Source organism: Sparus aurata, chromosome 13 (assembly GCF_900880675.1).
Source record: "Sparus aurata chromosome 13, fSpaAur1.1, whole genome shotgun sequence".
In the NCBI taxonomy this organism is placed as follows: domain Eukaryota; kingdom Metazoa; phylum Chordata; class Actinopteri; order Spariformes; family Sparidae; genus Sparus; species Sparus aurata.
This window is the reverse complement of record NC_044199.1, coordinates 22,091,316-22,110,267: the sequence shown is the minus strand read 5'-3', so window position 1 is coordinate 22,110,267 and position 18,952 is coordinate 22,091,316. Positions and strand designations below refer to the sequence as shown.

Here is an 18,952-nt window from a genome sequence, read left to right as displayed (position 1 = left end):
CTGAATGCCCCAGGGCTGTGTACTTAGCCCCCTCCTGTTCACACTGTACACCCATCACTGCACTCCCAGTCATCTCTATAGAGAACTCCATAGTGAAGTATGAGGACAACACCACCACCACCATCTACTGCATTATAAACAACAATGAGAGTTCATATAAGGAGGAAATCAACAATTTTACAGAGTGGTGAACAGATAACAATCTACCGCTCAACGTCAGCACAATCGTGAGCTGATTGTTGATTTTAAAAAACTGGAGGCAAAGACACACACCCCTGTCTACATCAGTGGAGCTGAGGTGGAGCAGGCGAACAGCTCCCTGGAATTACCATCACTGAGAACATATCTTAGTCGTCACACATCACCACCCTGGTTAAAAAAGCACAGAAAAGTCTTTTCTAAATACGGAAACTTAAAGAGGCAAAATTTCAGAGCCAGATTCTGGTCAACTTTTACAGAGGAGCATTAGAGAGCATCCTGGCTGGAAACATCACAAACTGGCATGGTTCATCAGGGCCCAGGACAGTAGGGTTCTACAGCGGGTGATTAAAACCACCAGAACAACACTGGTACCATCCACAGAGCATCAGTGACATCAGAGAGATGTCTGCACAGAGCCCAAATGGTACACAAAAAGACAACACCCACCCAGCCACAGTCTGTTCACCCTGCTGCTGTCTGATAGCAGATACAGAAGTATCTGCCACTGTACCACCAGACTACAGAGCAGCTCCATTCCAGTGAAACTCAGCATTTCATGAAACGTTTTTTTTTTTTCTCTGTCAATGTAGCGGACGTAGTTTTCAAACCCCAATGTTGTAGAGTCAAAACCCTTTTCAAGGCCAGAATTTTCTCTGCAGTTGCCAGCTAAAAGCATAAGCAAGGTGCACACGCTCAACTATGCATATAGGGTTTAAGTATTCTGTTTTCAAATCAATTATGGATTTAAAGGCTTATGGAGACTTGGATTATTCTGCACAATCTGTATACATTTTTGTTTAGGTGGGGTTTTTTTACATGTTAAAACAAGCTCCCAGATACTGCAGTGCATTGTTTTGCTGCGAAGTTTCAGAAATGTTGTTGACTACAAAACTTCATCAGACATGCCATCGGCACGGGACTAAGTAGATAATGACGGAATTTTCATTATTGGGGGAATTGTTTACTCACCTTTAAAACCCCGAAATAGACTTACTACTAACTACCACAGACACACTACACCTCCCTATGTAATTGAGAAATACTGCAGGAATAAATAAATACCAGCTTCTTGGCCCTGAAAATGAATCCAGGCCAGTGGGACTATGACACTTTCTATTAATATGCAGGGACACAGGTTTAGCAAGAGACGGACATTTTAAATGTAGAGGGAATTTTGTTGAAACCAAGCTAATCAGCCTTTGTTTTGATCAGCTTGGGCTTTTTGTGAATTCTGGTATAAAGATTGTAACAGGTAAGCAGAATGTTTGCATCTGATGTAGAGAGCATGCATTTTGCATTATTAAAGGCTATTTTATTAATTTTCACCTCATGACACAGAATGCTTTCCAACACAGGTGTGTGTCTATAAAATCTGCCTGAGGAGGTTCACTCACCGATAAGATTTGGTCACCTCGCCTCAGCTCTCCGCTCAGGTCAGCAGGCCCTCCTGCTAGGATGAAGGACACAAAGATGCCCTCACCGTCTTCACCGCCCACTATGTTGAAGCCCAGGCCTGTGGAGCCTTTGTGGAGCACGACCTTCCTGGGTTCCCTGTACAGACAGTTGAGATAGTACATCAGCTCGGGGGAGTCAGTGGGTTTCAGCATCTTCAGCTTGGGCGATGGATGACACAGAGGTGGGCAGCAACTGCTCGGTACTTCGACAAAAGCCTCAGTGATGCTTTGCTCAGTCTACAGAGCTCAAAGACTACTGGAGACCACAGGGGGATGGTGCTCTACTTTGGATCACTTGTCCCCAATTCAGTTCTGACGGAGAAGGAAGCTCATCACATGCTAACACACACACTGGCTTGCTTCCTCTATCCCTCTTTCTCTTTCTTACACATGCACACACACCAGGATGCATGGAATGAGTACAAACATATACTGAAGGATGCTGGCTCCTTCAGTATATTTTCAGGATACAGAATCAAATAGAGGTATTCTTTAAGTTACAGACTCTCACGTTGCGAAGATTTGGTTCAAGACATCCCATATGAAAATATTTTTGTCTCATAGCACTGAATTAGTACCTATAGTATAAGAGATAACGTAGGAATGGGGACAAAGGTAATTTCTTTTTATTGTCAAACAGAAGTAACATCTAGCAAATTTACACAGCAATGATATCAAACTATTTTGAATTTTGGCACTCGCCTGCCATATTCAATATCAAGTGACATCTGACACATCTAAAAGCAGCAACATATAACCCTTGCAGGAGACAACCAGGTATAGGAATGACATTATAAATGTAAACAGCACACTGACATCTGTTGGTGAATGCATGATCATTTCCTTCAGGCATTTCTCTCTTTTTTCTCCAGAGCTACTAGTCATATGTCTATTGTGGTCCACCAATTACCCAGACAGAACCCCATACAGTGTTTCACTATGACCAAAGCCTACCATCTATTTGAAGACACATCAGCACTCCATGATTCAACTTGATTAAACAAGCCAGTGTCGTGTACAACCACATGCTGTTTTATGATAAAATGCAACATATCCTGTAGTTAGTGACATGACCACAGGATGATTTGCATACATTCAAGCATTTCTCAAGGAGCAGAGACACCCTGATTCTGAGCAATTTTCAACCATATTTGCAACCCTGTAAGTTCTATGACAAGAACATTTTCTGACCATGCAGCCATGCAGTTTTGACGCCCTACAGACTGAAATGACATTTTGTCGAAATTACAAATGGATAAGAGTTTGAAGAAAGCTGCTGTGGCCCAGATGAAGGAATCATTCATGCAAAAAGCAAAAGAGACAACAGAAAATTGTTTCTTTTTCAGATATATATCCTACCTCGCACAATGTCTGTGAATAAACCCTATCGTAGTCTATGATCATTCTTTGGAAAAACAAGCATTCATTTAGAGTTAGCAGTTAGTTATTCTTTGTATGGATTTATACAAATTAACAAAAAGTATTGTCTTAATCAAAATGTTTTGCAAAGGAAAAGTAAGACTGTGCTCTCGTGTTTATAAGAAACATTTATAATTACATTTAAAGATTTATAATTTGAGATATATTAGTAGAGACATCATGCGTGATGAGGCTAACTCTATAGTTCATACAAGCAATCTACTAATGGACATCAAATCACAACCTGCAAAAGCTGAAATGTCTGAGCCCAAAATCCTGAATTTGCTTCCTACGGATCTGTTCATCATATGACATCCTATTCAAACAACCCTATTCTTAGACTCTCCGTTCAGATAAGGAAAAACTTAAAGGGATAGTTCAGGTTTTTTGAAGTGGGGTCATATAAAGCACATATCTATAGTTGATCTGTTCCCTACCGTAATCCCCGATCAGCGCAGCCTCAGTTTGGAAAAGTAGAGAGCTGCTCCAGCCAGACGCTCAGCTTTGTACTGCAGTGAACGGGGTCCAGAGAAAAAGTGAAATTAACCGCCTAAAACAAGGCTCACCTTAAAAAATCTATATCAGTTCAAGTGTACGTTGTATAGGAAAAATTCACACCACTTTACTTCGCCGTCAGACCGGCCTTTCTTTTGGCACTACATTTTCTCAACCGTAGAACCTCCGTAGATTTTGTAAGGTGAGCCTTGTTTTAGGTGGTTACTACACTACAAAGCTGAGCGTCTGGGCTGGAGCGGCGCTCTACTTCTCCAAACTGAGGCTGCGCTGATCGGTGATCACGGTAGGGAACAGACCGACTATAGATATGTACTTTATATGACCCCACTTCAAAAAACCCGAACTATCCCTTTAAGGTCAACTAAGCCACAAAACATTTAAGGAGGCCTTATGTTACCACTACTTTCATTTTTTTAATTTAATAATTTTTGATTGAAAAGTGAGGAAAAACTTTTAAGTCATTTGTATTCTACAAACAGCAAACTGCAAACAGCAACACTGTTGTGTTTAGGCAGTAAAAAACTTTATTTTGCTGTGTAGCAAACTGACAATCTTAACAATATCTTATACACAGCACTGAAACTCCTTCTATTTCACTATTAAACAGATCTTTCAATCATTCAGACTTGCATGTAACTGTTGGTCAACAGAGGATTCACATTAAAGCCAGATGGGAAAGAAGATCTATCAAATAATCAAAATTAAATGAATCAACATAAAATATCCACTACTATGATGGCAAAAATGATGATGGTGGATACAACTACTACTACATCCTACTACCTTGCTGATACTAAATAGTTACTGGGTTGTCCATATGTTCCCCTCCAAACACACTACAGATATACATCTGTATAATTTGTAAATGTCTGAATACATCTTCAGACACGTGAACATGGTTAAAACAAATCTGTATAAAAAATAATACATACGATTTTTTTTCTATACTGTAGAATGAAATTGTGCAGTAATGAATTGTCAGCTCTTCATATCATGTTACATACGAAGGGCATTCATCAAAATCTGATCACATCTTGACAAAATAAAATGGCATCTGATGAATAATTGGAAAACAAACTCAGTTTCTAAAGTGATGGATATCCTTCATTAGAAACTCTAGATTGTTTAATATGGTCGCTCTTCTAATTTAACACTGCAGTTAATTTTTAAGCCCAGTCTTAAAGCTTACAATACAAGTTCGTTTTTCATGATCCTTGAGTGCGATGTTGATAGCCCACAGTCCCAGAGAGGTGAAATCACGGGGGCGCCGTGACATTCCGACACCCCTCCATTGCGAAACACCACCCTTCCACTTAGGAAAAATGCACTTATAACCCATTTTACTCCATTCACTTGAGACTAAGATTAATCTGTCTAGCTACCATGGTATTTGCAAAAAACAGGAAATGTATCATCTGATGAAAGTTGGTTTAAAGGGTAAAGTTAAACAGTAAAATGTATGTTTTGTTTCATTCACACATGCAAGCAGCAACATGCACAAACACACATTCACTAACTGATGTAGGCTACTATGCTAGATGATATAAAAAGCATAATGGCATTGTTGATGTTCTAAATCGAACACAGCTTTGTGATTATATGTTCAAACAAAAAGTGTTGGTATATGATGAGGTATGGGCAAAGGTAGGCAGATTAAGAAAACAAGTGAGATCACTTGGCAGTATGCAATGGCCTCTGCAAACCAATCCATGATTTCCCATTTTCATTTGGGTGCTTTCTGTTGTAGTCAGTTTAGTCAGCAGTTGTCTGTTCAATGAACCATTTGGAATTGTCTGTTCCAAAAGTACATTTTCTGTCATCCTTGGCTGAAGGGATGATGCAACGCGATTTGTTTCCATCCCTACAACATCAGAGCTAACAACTAACGGAGCTAATCGCATACGGAACAGCTTAAAGCTGAGTGAGCCAACAGCTGACTAACAGCTTACATATGGGCTAAACACACAGCAGGATGTTTCTGTTGGGAGGAACATGAATAGCTAAACAGCAAACTTCAGTTTTACGTGACACAACAACAAGTTTACAGTAAATAAATACACTGTAGTATAGTCTGGAGGTAAAAGTACTTTGAGTTTGGAGTTACAGACACTTTTCGTTAGCTTACATTTTATCAATCTTCTGTAAGAGATGAAAGTAACCAGATACAGGCAGTGACCAAGTGGTGGAGTGCATTCAGCACACAAAGACCTCTGTACAAAGACTGAGACAAATGAGATTGAGACACTGAATTTTTCTCTTTGTACAGTTACAGATAACTTTACATTTTGTTTTAAACCTATTTCTTGGTTTAGTTTCATCATAAATGTCATCATTTACTTCCTCAAAAAGTCAATGGTGATTTTACTATGCCACTTATAACTAACATGTATAGATGAGAATAAAGTAAAGAAACATCCTTTTGATATGTGATTGGTGTCTGCTGCTACTGCTTCCAGCAATCAGTGATTAGTGATCAACCCCCCAAAAACTGATCTGGGTAACCCCATGGGTACCCGTCATGGCCATATTAGGGCTACAATATGGTCGCCGGAGCTGATCGCAGCTGTCTACACAATGCTTATGTTTTAGTGCTGCACCACGGCACGTCTTAGAAACGTCCCAGAAGGTGCTCTCCACTCTGCTCTGCTGAGAATATGCGACAAGTCTGTTATGACGGAAGCGGAGTGCAGCCGCATCAATTAGCACAGCAGATGGAGCAAGGCAAGAAGTCAGACAGCAAAATGGAATAATGCAATCCAGATGCATTTTCAAAGTAAACAATGTGTGCCTGCTTGGGATCTACAGCACAACAAAGTTGGAAATATTGACCATAATTTAAAAACACACTTAAAACAGACAAATAATGAAATGTGTCAGAACAAGCTCTATGTTTGATTTTTTTTAATTTATTTTTTTCTAATAAGTTTTAAGAATTGATCCAAAGCGATCCAAGAGGGACTGGATATGTAAAAAAACAGGTGATGACTCCTTTAATACTTGCCCCTAGAGCATGCTTACCAAATTCGGAGAAATTCCATCAAAAGGTCTATGAGATACGCATGTGTAGCATTTATAGCGCCCCCTATAGGTTGAGCTCAACATGCTTTGGTAGGCACATTCCCGGTACAGTTGTGAACCTACCCACCAAGGTTTGTGATGATAGGACAAAGGGTGTGGGAGTTATGGCCAATCATTTCTAAGCCCCGCCCATTGCGAAGATACATTGGTCCGTGGGGGCCATGTTTTTTGACCAATCTGGCTCATTTATCCCTTCATCCCCCGAAGCCGTATACCAAATTTGGTGTTGATAGAGTCAATCTTTCAAAAGTTCTATTCATTTTACTGTTTTTAACGTTATGTTAATTAGCAAATAATCTGTAATAGCGACTTTCGTGGCGCACGAGGCTTTTTTGTAGAGTACTATCAGGAGGAAGTGTATAAGAAATTTCAAGTCAATAGAAATTATGGCTTGGTGGGGAGAGTCTTTCGAAGTTTACACCCTATGTAATAGCGCCCCCATCTGACGGATCGGGATAAAAATTTTGGAGCAGCATTTGGACGTCATTTATACTCAATGTAACAAGTTTCGTGTCTCTGGGTCCTTCCAGCTCGCCATAAATGAATAAAATGCAAACAATGATGGTTAATGACGAATAGGGCACGCCCACTTTCACCTATCAACATGGGACTCAGGATATTAGTCAATACTCGCCCCTAGAGCATGCATACCAAATTTGGTGAAATTCTGTCCAATGGTCTATGAGATATGCATGTGTAGCATTTATACCACCCCCTATAGGTTGAGCTCAACATGCTTTGGTAGGCATATTCCCAGTACAGTTGTGAACCTTCCCACCAAGTTTTGTGATGATAGGCCAAAGGGTCTTGGAATTATGGCCAATTATTTCTAAGCCCCGCCCATTGCGAAGATACATTGGTCCGTGGCGGCCATGTTTTTTCACCAATCTGGCTAATTTATAGAAATTTGTCTTTTCGTCTCCCAAAGCCGTACACCCAATTTGGTGTTGATAGAGTCAATCTTTCAAAAGTTCTATTCATTTTACTGGTTTTCACATTACGCTAATTAGCAAAACATCTAAGTAGGCGGAGCTAAATGGTCCAAGAGGCTTTTTTGTAGAGCACATGGAGCTGGACTTGTGTGTCAAATTTCAAGTCAATCAGACTTACGGTGTGAGGGGCATGGCCTTCCCAAAAACGCATTTTCAATCCTTAATTACAGCGCCACCATCTGGCTGACTGGGCTCATATTTTAATAAAAGTTGATGCACATCATTTCCAATCATTGGGCCAAATTTCAAGTTTCTGGCCCATTCCAGCTCACGTGAATTTGAGCTCAAGTGGCAGACAGCAAATAATAACCAAGCCCTGCCCATTGCAAAGATACATTGGTCTGTGGCAGCCATGTTTTTTTTACCAATCTGGCTCATTTATAATAGAAAGTTGTCTTTTCATCCCCCAAAGCTGTTTAGCAAATGTGGTGTTGATAGAGTCAATCTTTCAAAAGGTCTATTCATTTTACAGTTTTTAACGTCATGCAAATTAGCAAAGAATCTGTAATAGCGACATTTGTGGTGCAGAGGCTTTTTTGTAGAGGACTATCAGGAGGATGTGTATGAAAAATTTCAAGTCAATAGCTGTAATGGCTTTGCGGGAAAAGCCTTTCGAAGTTTACACCCTAGGTTATAGCGCCCCCATCTGATGGATTGGGATCAAATTTTCGGAGCAGCATTTGTAGGTCATTTATACTCAACATACCAAGTTTCCTCTGGGTCCTTCCAGCTCGCCATAAATGGATAAAACGCAAACAATGATGGTTAATGACGAATAGGCCACACCTACTTTCACATATCAACATGGCACTCAAGACATTAGTTAATACTTGCCCCTAGGGCATGCATACCAAATTTGGTGAAATTCCGTCTAACGATCTTTGAGATACGCATTTGTAGCATTTATAGTGCCCCCTATAGGTTGAGCTCAACATGCTTTGTTAGGCAGATGTCCAGTCCTGTTGTGAACATACCCACGAAGTTTTGTGATGATAGGGCAAAGGGTGTGGGAGTTATGACCAATCATGTCTAAGCCCCACCTATTGCGAAGATTCATTGGTCGGTGGCGGCCATGTTTTTTGATCAATCTGGCTCATTTATAATAGAAATGTGTCTTTTTGTCTCCCAAAGGCGTATACCAAATGTGGTGTCGATAGAGTCCATTTTTCAAAAGTTCTATTCATTTTACTGTTTTTCACATTATGCTAATTAGCAAAAAATCTAAGTAGGCGGAGCTTAATGGTCCAATTGGCATTTTTGTAGAGCACATGGAGCTAATCGTTAATTACAGCGCCACCATCTGGCTGATTGGGCTCATATTTTAATAAAAGTTGATGCACATCATTTCCAATAATTGGGCCAACTTTCAAGTTTCTGGCTCATTCCAGCTCACAGGAATTTGAGCTCAAGAAATAATAATAAACAGGCACAATTTTGGCGCAATTTTAGAAGGGTTCTACCCCTTCGGGATTAGAACCCCAATAATAATAATAATAAACCGGCACCATTTTATAAGGGTTCTACACAATCTGAGAAAAGTCAACAACATCAGGCAGGCATGATAGTCCGCTTCTGCAACACTGCCAGTGAGATATGAAGTTGTGTGGATGATGGAACAAAACAGCAACACACACCAGGTAGACGTGCCCAGTGGAATCAAGGGGTTAGACATGCTGTGAGGGAACAATAAAATCAGCTGTGTGGGACAAACACAATAAGATAAGATTCGACAAAAAATATGATCAAAAACGCAGAGTAGCAAAAATATGTTAAGGATTCTTTTGTGATTCACATTACACATTACATTAACTGCTTGCAGATTTTATTTAATTAATTATATTTCATGTACGTATTGCACAAACATAATGGCATTTTTCAGTGAAAAAAAAAATACAGAGGTGTGAGGGCCCATTCATCACTGTTTTCCATTTTTATTAAGATTGTTGACAGACAGGAAAGAGGTCACTAACATCCCGTGCCCACTATGTAGCACTAAAAAAAGCTGACTAATTACACTTTAGGTGTAAGAATATCAAGTATAAACTGCACCATTAAAATTTCATGGAAATGAAATAATGACTATCAGACAAGGCTTACGTTTCTTTGCCAGTAGGTGGTGCCATGACGATACATCCTAGTTGGCTTGTAAAAATGTTTCAGGTTGGACTCACAACAAACGTAAAATTCTGGAAAGATTGGACTGTAGAAATTCAAACAACTTCTTGTTTCATGGTGAATAATTCCATGCAACTACATCGACATTCAATGCATCCAGTGAGAACTCAGAATCACCATACATTATGGCCTTAAGCATTTCCTATGCGGTGAACCTGCTAGCAAGAGTACATAGAAGTTTAAAAAAAAAAAAAAAAACCTTGCAAGTTACAACAACTTCCTCTTATTGCAAATCGTTGATATTCAGTTACGCTGTGGCCATACTGTTCAACAAAAACCTCAAGCTTTTAAAAAGTTTAATTACAAAGAAAATTTAAAGTTGATCGGGTATAGCTGTAGAAGGTGTTCATTAATATACGACACAGTGAAATTGCCACAAATTAAAAGAATAATTAAAAATGGCTGACTTACTCTTGGGTTGAGGTAGTAGCACCAATAGAGTTTTTTGTAGTAGGTTGGATGTACAGTGCCTTGCAAAATTATTCACCCCCGTTGAATTTTTCCACATTCTGTCACGTTTTAACCACAAATGTAAATGTATTTTATTGGGATTTTATGTGACAGACCAACACAAAGTGGTGCATAATTGTGAAGTGGAGGGAATTTTTTACAAATAAAAAACAGAAAAGTGTGGTGTGCAAAAGTATTCACCCCCCTGAGTCAATACTTTGTAGAACCACCTTTCGCTGCAATGACAGCTGCAAGTCTTTTGGGGTAAGTCTCTACCAGCGATGCACATATAGAGACTGAAATATTTGCCCATTCTTCCTTGCAAAATAGCTCAAGCTTAGTCTGATTTGATGGAGAGTGTCTGTGAACAGCAATTTTCAAGTCCAGAGATTCTCAATTGGATTCAGGTCTGGACTTTGACTGGGCCATCCACACATGAATATTCTTTGATCTAAACCATTCCATTGTAGCTCTGGCTGTATGTTTAGGCTCGTTGTCCTGCTGGAAGGTGAACCTTCGCCCCAGGATCAAGTCTTTTGCAGATTCTAACAGGTTTTCTTCCAGGATTGTCCTGTATTTGGCTCCATCCATCTTCCCATCAACTCAGACCAGCTTCCCTTTCCCTGCTGTAGAAAAGCATCCCCACAGCATGATGCTGCCACCATCATGTTTCACGTTGGGGATGGTTTGTTCAGGGTGAAGTGACAGTTTTCTGCCACACATAGCGTTTTGCATTTAGGCCAAAAATGTCAATTTTGGTCTCACCTGACCAGAGCACCTTCCTCCACATGTTTGTTGTGTGCCCCACATGGCTTGTGGCAAACGGCATGGCTTTGTTTCAACAATGACTCTCTTCTTGCCACTCTTCCATAAAGGCCCAATTTGTCGAGTGCATGACTAATAGTTGTCCTGTGGACAGACTCTCCCACCTGAGCTGTGGATCTCTGCAGCTCCTCCACAGTTATCATGGGCCTCTTGGCCGTCCACCTCTTTCATTTCCAGGTGATGGATTGAACAGTGCTCTGCGAGATGTTCAAATTATTATTTCATATCCTAATCATGCTTTAAACTTCTCCACAGCTTTATCCCTGAACCGTCTGGTGTGTTCCTTGGGCTTCATGATGCTGTTTGTTCACTAATGTTCTCTAGCAAACCTTTTGAGGCTTTCACAGAACAGGGTATCAGAGTGAAGGGGGGTGAATACTTTTGCACACCACACTTTTCTTTTTTATTTGTAAAAGAAAAATTAAAACCGTGTATAATGTTCCTTCCACTTCACAATTATGCACCACTTTGTGTTGGTCTATCACATAAAATCCCAATACAATACATTTACATTTGTGACAAAATGTGGAAAAGTTCAAGGGGGGTGAATACTTTTGCAAGGCACTGTATATATGCACTGAATTTCATGCATGTACATCAAACTAGCAGGGGCTGTTGTAAGTTGTAAAATTACATTTCCTGTTGCCTGTAGTGGGTTCTATGACTGTAACAGAATATAGGCATGTACTGTAAATGTGTTCAAGCCAAGACTCTTATCAAATGTGTGAAGTTTGGTGCAGATTTGATAATGCACAGGAGATTTACAGCAACTTCCTGTGTCAAGGCGAAACATTAATATTCACCACCCTGCCGTGCTCTCCAACACAAACCCAAGCTCTTAATACCTTTTGAGTTGTTAAGTTTGTCCTGCCAAATGGATGTGGTTAAAGCTGAAGGACAAGTCATAATACAACCCGTGCAGTTTAAAAAATGGGCATTTTTAAAAATAGGTTTTAGTGTGATACACACTTGTACCAAATTTTATATATGTTGGTGAAACTTGCTGCCGGTGCTGGTCTTGAGTGCTAGTGGGCCATTTTGCCCCACCCATGGGCAAACCCCATAAAACAAATTTTTTCACCTATGACGCGTGGGCAAAGTTTCATAAGCTTTAGAGCTGTAATTCCTTGGATTTCAAGAGGGTCCTCAGATTGATCGGTACTCTGGCCCGAATAAACAGGATTAAGTTGTAGTTGTTCCTGTTTCCAAAGCTAGCTCGCCTTATCTAGGGTACTGAAATTATACAATATAAATTATACATTAAAGTAATGAAAATTCAACCCATTTGATTATCCAATAATATAATAAACATTACTCTGAAATTGACTGTGCTGCAGACTTAATAGGTACAACCAAAGTCTGGCCACAAGGGTGCGTCCTGCTGCCCTTACTGTATTACTGTATATACACTGACAGAAGCAGGAATACTCAGGGGGACAGCTATTTGCTCAGATTTATGACAACACAATGTTGCTGCTCCTACAAGGTTCAGAATGGGCATGTTCATACTGATTTTACTTCTCAGTGTGATTGGCTACTATTAATCAACTTACCACATTTTCTGGGAACATTGAAGTTACTGTAAAGCAGAGGCAACAGATTCACCAAATCTGCAAATTAAATTCCTTTTCTGTCCACCCTGTCATCCTCTGTCATAATTTATAAATCTTCCATTAAGAGTCTCCTGAGTTTTTCTTGTTAATCTGCTGGTTTCACAGCCTCGCAGTTACTTAACAGACAGAATAAGGGATAGTGGGACACTTAAGCATCTTAAAAAACATGATTTTTTGCTTTGGCAATTGAACCGCTGGCAGAGGCTATTAGAAGTCATAACAGCATAGCGGGTTTCCAAATTAAATCCTCATCATATAAGATTGCATTATACATTATATGCAAAAATTTCAACACTGTACATAAAGATATCAAGAGCGATCTTAACAGGTGGATGGATTTGCCAATATCTTGGATGGGCAGAATTAACTTGTTAAAAATGTTCTACCTAGACTGCTTTATCCAATGCAGATGTTGCCTCTGTTTATTTCTAAAAAGGTAGCAAGAGAGGTTGAAAAGGACTTCTCAAAGTTCATTTGGCAAAAGAAAAAACCCAGGTTAAGTATGAAAACTTTACAGCTCCCAAAAGACAGTGGAGGTCTAGCATTCCCTAATAGTATATTATACAATTGGGCCTGTCATAGCAGATTCATATATGAATGGGTTCACTGCTATTTAAAGGGAATAGAGGACCCACTCGAATCATGGGCTTGTGTCCCATTTAGATTACTAGGGGAGCTCACAAGTAAAAAAACTGCCCTTCCCAAAGTAAGGGACAATCCAATCCTTCAAAGCTCTATTAAGATCTGGCATGACATGCATAGGTTTGTAGGCAGAAAGGGTGCCTTTTCCTATTTGACTCCACTTATGGGTAACAGGGACTTCCTACCTGGTGTTGATAATGTTGTATTCTGCTCTTGGCGGGAGAGGGGAGTGAGAGTGGTTGGAGATTTGTTTGATGATAATAATGTTCTCATGTCCTTTTCACAAGCACAAAACAGATTTGGACTTCCACAAAAAGACTTTTTTGCCTATCTTCAAGTCCATCACTTTATCATTACAAATTTCAAGTCAACTCAAACTGAAACACTAAAGGGACCAATTGATAAGTTCATAATTAATTTTACGTTGAATAAAGGTCTTATCACACATACTTTTATAATAGCCTTCAGAGATGTAACCAACACAGTGTTGATGGGCTTATGAAGCGATGGGAGGAGGACCTTCAAAGTGTATATGATGAGGATGCTTGGGAGGGATGTATTCGGATTAATCACTCCCTGTTTCTCAACAATAAATGTAAAGAAATACAATATAGAATACTTCATAGACAGCACAGGACATCTCATGTTATGAACAAAACTGACCCTAATAGATCACCATTGTGCCTTAAATGTAAGCTAACAAGTGGGACATACATGCACTGCTTCTGGAGCTGTCCAAGAATATCAAAGTTTTGGTCATGTGTATCTAAGGAAGTGACAGCAATATTTAAAAAATGCATATGTAAAGATCCGGGCCAGTTTCTTTTGGGGCTGCCACCTTTGAATAGAGTGATGGATGTCAGAAGATCAAAATTACTCAATAAACTCTTATTTTTGGCCAGAAAATTTATATTATTTAATTGGAATAGTGATAAACCTCCCACTGTAACTCAGTGGTACAAAGAATTTTTTTGAGTTTTTCCTAATGAAAGACTAAGTGCCAAATTAAAAGGAAATGATGACACTTTTATGGACATATGGCGGCCTCTAATGGATTACCTGCCTAAGGATCTAAGTGAAATTATCCAGAGGGGAAACAGTGGCTTAGAAGGAGCCAGACTGAGCAGACTGGTGATGAGAAATATTCCTTAATAGGTACAAGGACACATATCTCTTGTTTTGTTGTGGGTGTTTTTTTTTTTAAATCTTGTTTTATTCTTTTCTTTTCATTTTCTACTTTATTTGTATTTTGCTTATTTTTTTCTCCCCTAGCTCAGACCACTACTTAATGATGTATGCTTATATGCATTGTTGATATGTAAATTCAAAAAATAAAATAAAAATCTGATTATTAAAAAAATAAAAACATGTTTGATTCTGACCAAATTCTTCAACTGCTGAAATTTTTTTTTTCTTGTTTCTTGTTTTCACTGAAAAAAGAAATTAAGTAAAAAAAAATAATAATCCTGGCAAAACAAAAAAAGGAAAATAAATTTTCCTGACAAACCCCTTTTTTCACCTGTTCTTAAGTAATCAACAGAGGAGAGAAAACAATTTTGATCATATCTAAAAAGATCGAAGAAATTTTCTTCTTCTTACTTGCCTCAGGACTTTTATAGGCGTTGTATGCTTTATTGCTATACTGCCACTGCAAGTTGTTTTTTTTAACCACTAAAAATAAAAGTGTCGATTGTATTATCAACTGTATTAATCAATTTGACTCAGAGGCTCTATTCCAGACCTTTTTAATTTGCATGTTACTGTTTTATTTTGGGTACAACAAGCTGCTATACTCTATTGTTAAATGAGTACTTTTGGTACTTTCAGTATGTGTATGTTAATACTAATACTCTAAATGCATGATTCTAACTTGAAACAAGAGTATTTCTACACTGTGGTACTTCTACTATTCCCTAATGTCCAGGAAGTAAAAGATGTGAGCGCTACTCCCACCGCTGGATAAACCAGGCACTGTATTGGTGGTACATAATGCTGGGAGGCTCCTGCTAAATCATAGCCCTGATGACGAAGAATGACATGGAGGGAAGAAAGACATGCTAGCCTGACAAAACATCACAAAGATGTTGTCTGAGGCTGAAAGGAGGGAGAAAACGACTGAATGTATCAGAGAAAATCAAGTGGGCATAAAGCATTACATGGCGACATGGCATGATATCTACAGTGGCAGAGCACCAAGTGATGGTGATGGCGGTGGTGGAAAGTACCTGCTGAAGTCCGACTCAGGGAACAGGCTTAAGTGAAAGTTTGGGAGGGGGACTGAGTGGAGGAGGCTTTTGTCGCACTCCACTGGGGAATAGTGTTGGGGGGAGGGTGCTTTGTCACAAAGTTTGTTCACAGTGCTGTAAACTGGCTCAGGAGGCCTACAGTAGAGTGAGAGACAAGAGCAGAGAGGTTAGTGCCCACAGACAGAGGTGGGGATGAAGGTCTGGGAAAAACAAAGCCAATGTAGTCACACAGATGAACGACAGGAAGCAAAAAAGAAATAAAGCAGAATGAGATGTGGCAGAGAGGGGAAGTACTGGTATATGGTGTAAATAGTTTAATGTTTCAGAGCAAAAAAGTAAAACAGTTGGCATGCTTTACATACAATATTAAGTCCTGGAAAATCCTCATTTCCAGTAATAATAAAAATTCCAGTAATAATAAAATTCATTGAACAACCAGTTACAGTAAATCTACAGCTACTACTAACGTGTTTTCATATTGAATGATCTGTGTAAAGATTCTTTTGATCTGTTGTTCACTCAATCATAAAATCAGACAATTTCACACAGCAAAGTAATGAGGCCAAAAAGTTTTTTTTGGCTAAAAGATAGAAAACAGAAGAAAGCAGATAATCCTCACAATTGTGAAGCTGGAACCAAATAATGATGGGGATTCACTGCTTGATAAATGACTTCAATGACGAATCGATAATTCTAATTTTTAACATCTTATTAACATTAATTGACATCAGATTGGACAAAAAATATCTATGTCAGGTTAAGGGAATCTTTTGACATCGACTCGAGATATAACTATAGCACACATTTGTGACATATATAGATGTAAATCCGAGCCATAGTAATAGTACAATCATAGATATAGTGTTTTGTTTAAACAAGAAAGTTTATCTTCATTTTATGGTTTAGAAATGTTATCTCCTAGGGGAAAGATTTTAAGTAGAAACAATCAACATTACCTCAGAGTTAAGTCAGGCCCCCAAAACTAAATAAAGAGGTGCTCAAGCTTAAAAAAACACAGTCATGATGTCATATTCTATGTCCAACAATTCCTTGCAACAAAACAAGGCAATAAGGAAAGACTTGATGACAAAACATGCAAGAGCATGCGGTAGGTGACTGAGTACACTGAATAGCTCACCTCAGCTGGAAGTGCTGGGAATCAAACCTGTGACCATCCCCGTCATCCAGTGAGGGATTTCTAACAGGATGGAAAGAGTATTTTTTTGAATACCAACCACTGATAACTGTATTTTGTCCTAAAAGTTCTGCTATTCAAAATATTTTTTATACATTAAAGGTACTGGTCAAAGAAATGCACTGAGACATGATACACCGAAGGAAATGGGATGACTGGAACCAGAAAAAGCCATGTCCTTGTAAGGGATTTATAGCATCATCAACAACATCATCACGAACCATCACAGTGTGCTTGCATGGGGAAAGTGCTACTCTGCTGCAGACACACCTGAAATTCATATTGTTAGCTAATCATTCAGTGAACACATTCTGCTTGTCTGCTGTTTGTTTGATGCAGATTCAAGTATGTTAACAGGAGCGTGCCGTGCAGTATGTGCAGTTGGAAAGCAGTAATTCATGCGCAACGTGTGTGTTTAAGGTGTGTAAGGTGTTGATATGATGCCAGTTGTCAGTAGAGATGCACCGATCCAGTTTTTTCCGATCCAATCCCGATACCGATACCTGGGCTGAGCGTATTGGCCGATACCCGATACCGATCCGATACCGTTGTTAAATTAATAATAAACTGTATACCTTCCACCATGTGAAAGGGACTAAAGGCACCAGACTTTCCTAACTAAGACAAAATAATCAAACAGTTACTGAACATTGTAAACATGTGTAACATTAATAATAATAATAATAATAATAATAATAATAATAATACATTTAATTTATTATATAGCGCCTGTCAGGGTACCCAAGGATACTTAACAAAGTGGAACAAACAAAACAAAGAATGAATGGAGCGCGTGTCAGTCAGCACGGAGGGAACACTAGCACTGAAGTCAGTAGCACCGTCCGTGTACAAACTAGCGTCTGGAGGCTCCGTGCACACAGCGGGGGCGACGCAGGAGACCAAGAGATCCAATCCAAGCGATGGAGCCTGGGGTGAAGTGACAGCAGAGGTCCAGGTGCTCCTGTGCTGAACACCTGAAGACCCCGCCAGCAACGGTGAAGTAGCGACCATCCAGCATCGCTGCGAGCCGGGGAGACTGCAGCAGCAGAGGAGGAGACAAAGCAGTCCGGCGGTGAATAACCCTGAGGTTGTGGTGGAGGGGGGTACAACGGAGCACCGATGGACAGCCCACATTGTATTGAGTACGTCGGTTTGAAAGTGAGTGTTGCTAGGCTAACAGCTGATCGGTGAGGCTAACAACTGATGGCGGGGCTACTAGCTAATCAGCGGAGAAATGTGACATGAGTAAGTGTAACGTCCTGCAAACAGGAATACAAAATAAAACATAGCAGCTGAACCTGAGAATAAACTAATAAAGAGTTGGTCAAACAACAACTTGTGCTCTTCCAGCATGCGACACACTAACGCTGACGAATGACGTAGGATGTGCTGCGACGGAGGAAAAAAAAATAAATACTGGATCGGCCCGTGGATCTGTTCCTTTTACCGATCCCTGATCCAGCCGTTTTGTCAATATCGGGGCCGATATCCGATCTTAATATCGGATCAGTGCACCCCTAGTCGTCAGACTACTATTGCAGACAAGTTTAGAGTAGAGGGATATATTATTTCTTAAGCATACTGCCACCTACACACTCCTCTCTACCTCATCCTCTCCCTCTCTCTCTCTGACCAACTGTTGTGTGTTTATACTGCACTATGAAAACATCGCTAAGCCACTTTGGCTGAAAAAGAAAATGCAGACCTAAAGCCATCTTTTGTCATCATCAGACCAGCTACACTAAAAATCACACACTACAGTCCTTCCTCGCAGTTCGCATCTCAAGAAATAGAAGGCAAGAACAAGAGCTAAACAGAGATTGGGTGTGTTAACCTCCACTGCACCTGATGATACAAGCTGCCTCTTAGGAAAGGGTGTTTTGCTTATCACTCTTTAACATGACCAACCAGCATGGTAGTGCTATCAACGAACGCATGAGTTCCGTGCATCTGACCAATCCGTGCCATCCGGCCGGATAGCACGGATTGGTCAGCTTTTTCTCAGTCCTGCAGCTGCCAAACCTTTTTTACTTATATTGGAGCATCTTTTATGCACTCTGACCGTTGGTACTAAAATATCCATGGTCATGTCACACGCACAGACATCCCCTGTGTAAGGTAGCTTCTTGACATGACCCATGATGAG

The 18,952-nt window shown here is 39.7% G+C and overlaps 1 protein-coding gene across 16 annotated transcripts in view; it reads right to left on the bottom strand.

Moving 5' to 3' along the window:
• dlg2 (discs, large homolog 2 (Drosophila)) overlaps positions 1–18,952 on the bottom strand; it is a 216,801-nt gene that overhangs the window by 86,003 nt on the left and 111,846 nt on the right. For 5 of the 16 annotated variants that reach the window (XM_030438654.1, XM_030438657.1, XM_030438659.1 and 2 more), the window contains exons 12-16: positions 16,750–16,809; positions 15,591–15,746; positions 13,551–13,572; positions 8,367–8,383; positions 1,596–1,752 (exon numbers count right to left, since the gene is read on the bottom strand). In XM_030438654.1, coding sequence (XP_030294514.1) covers positions 1,596–1,752; positions 8,367–8,383; positions 13,551–13,572; positions 15,591–15,746; positions 16,750–16,809 — 412 coding nt within the window. The remainder of the gene's footprint in view (positions 1–1,595; positions 1,753–8,366; positions 8,384–13,550; positions 13,573–15,590; positions 15,747–16,749; positions 16,810–18,952) is intronic. The other 11 variants (XM_030438665.1, XM_030438666.1, XM_030438668.1 and 8 more) reach the window with 3 other exon arrangements.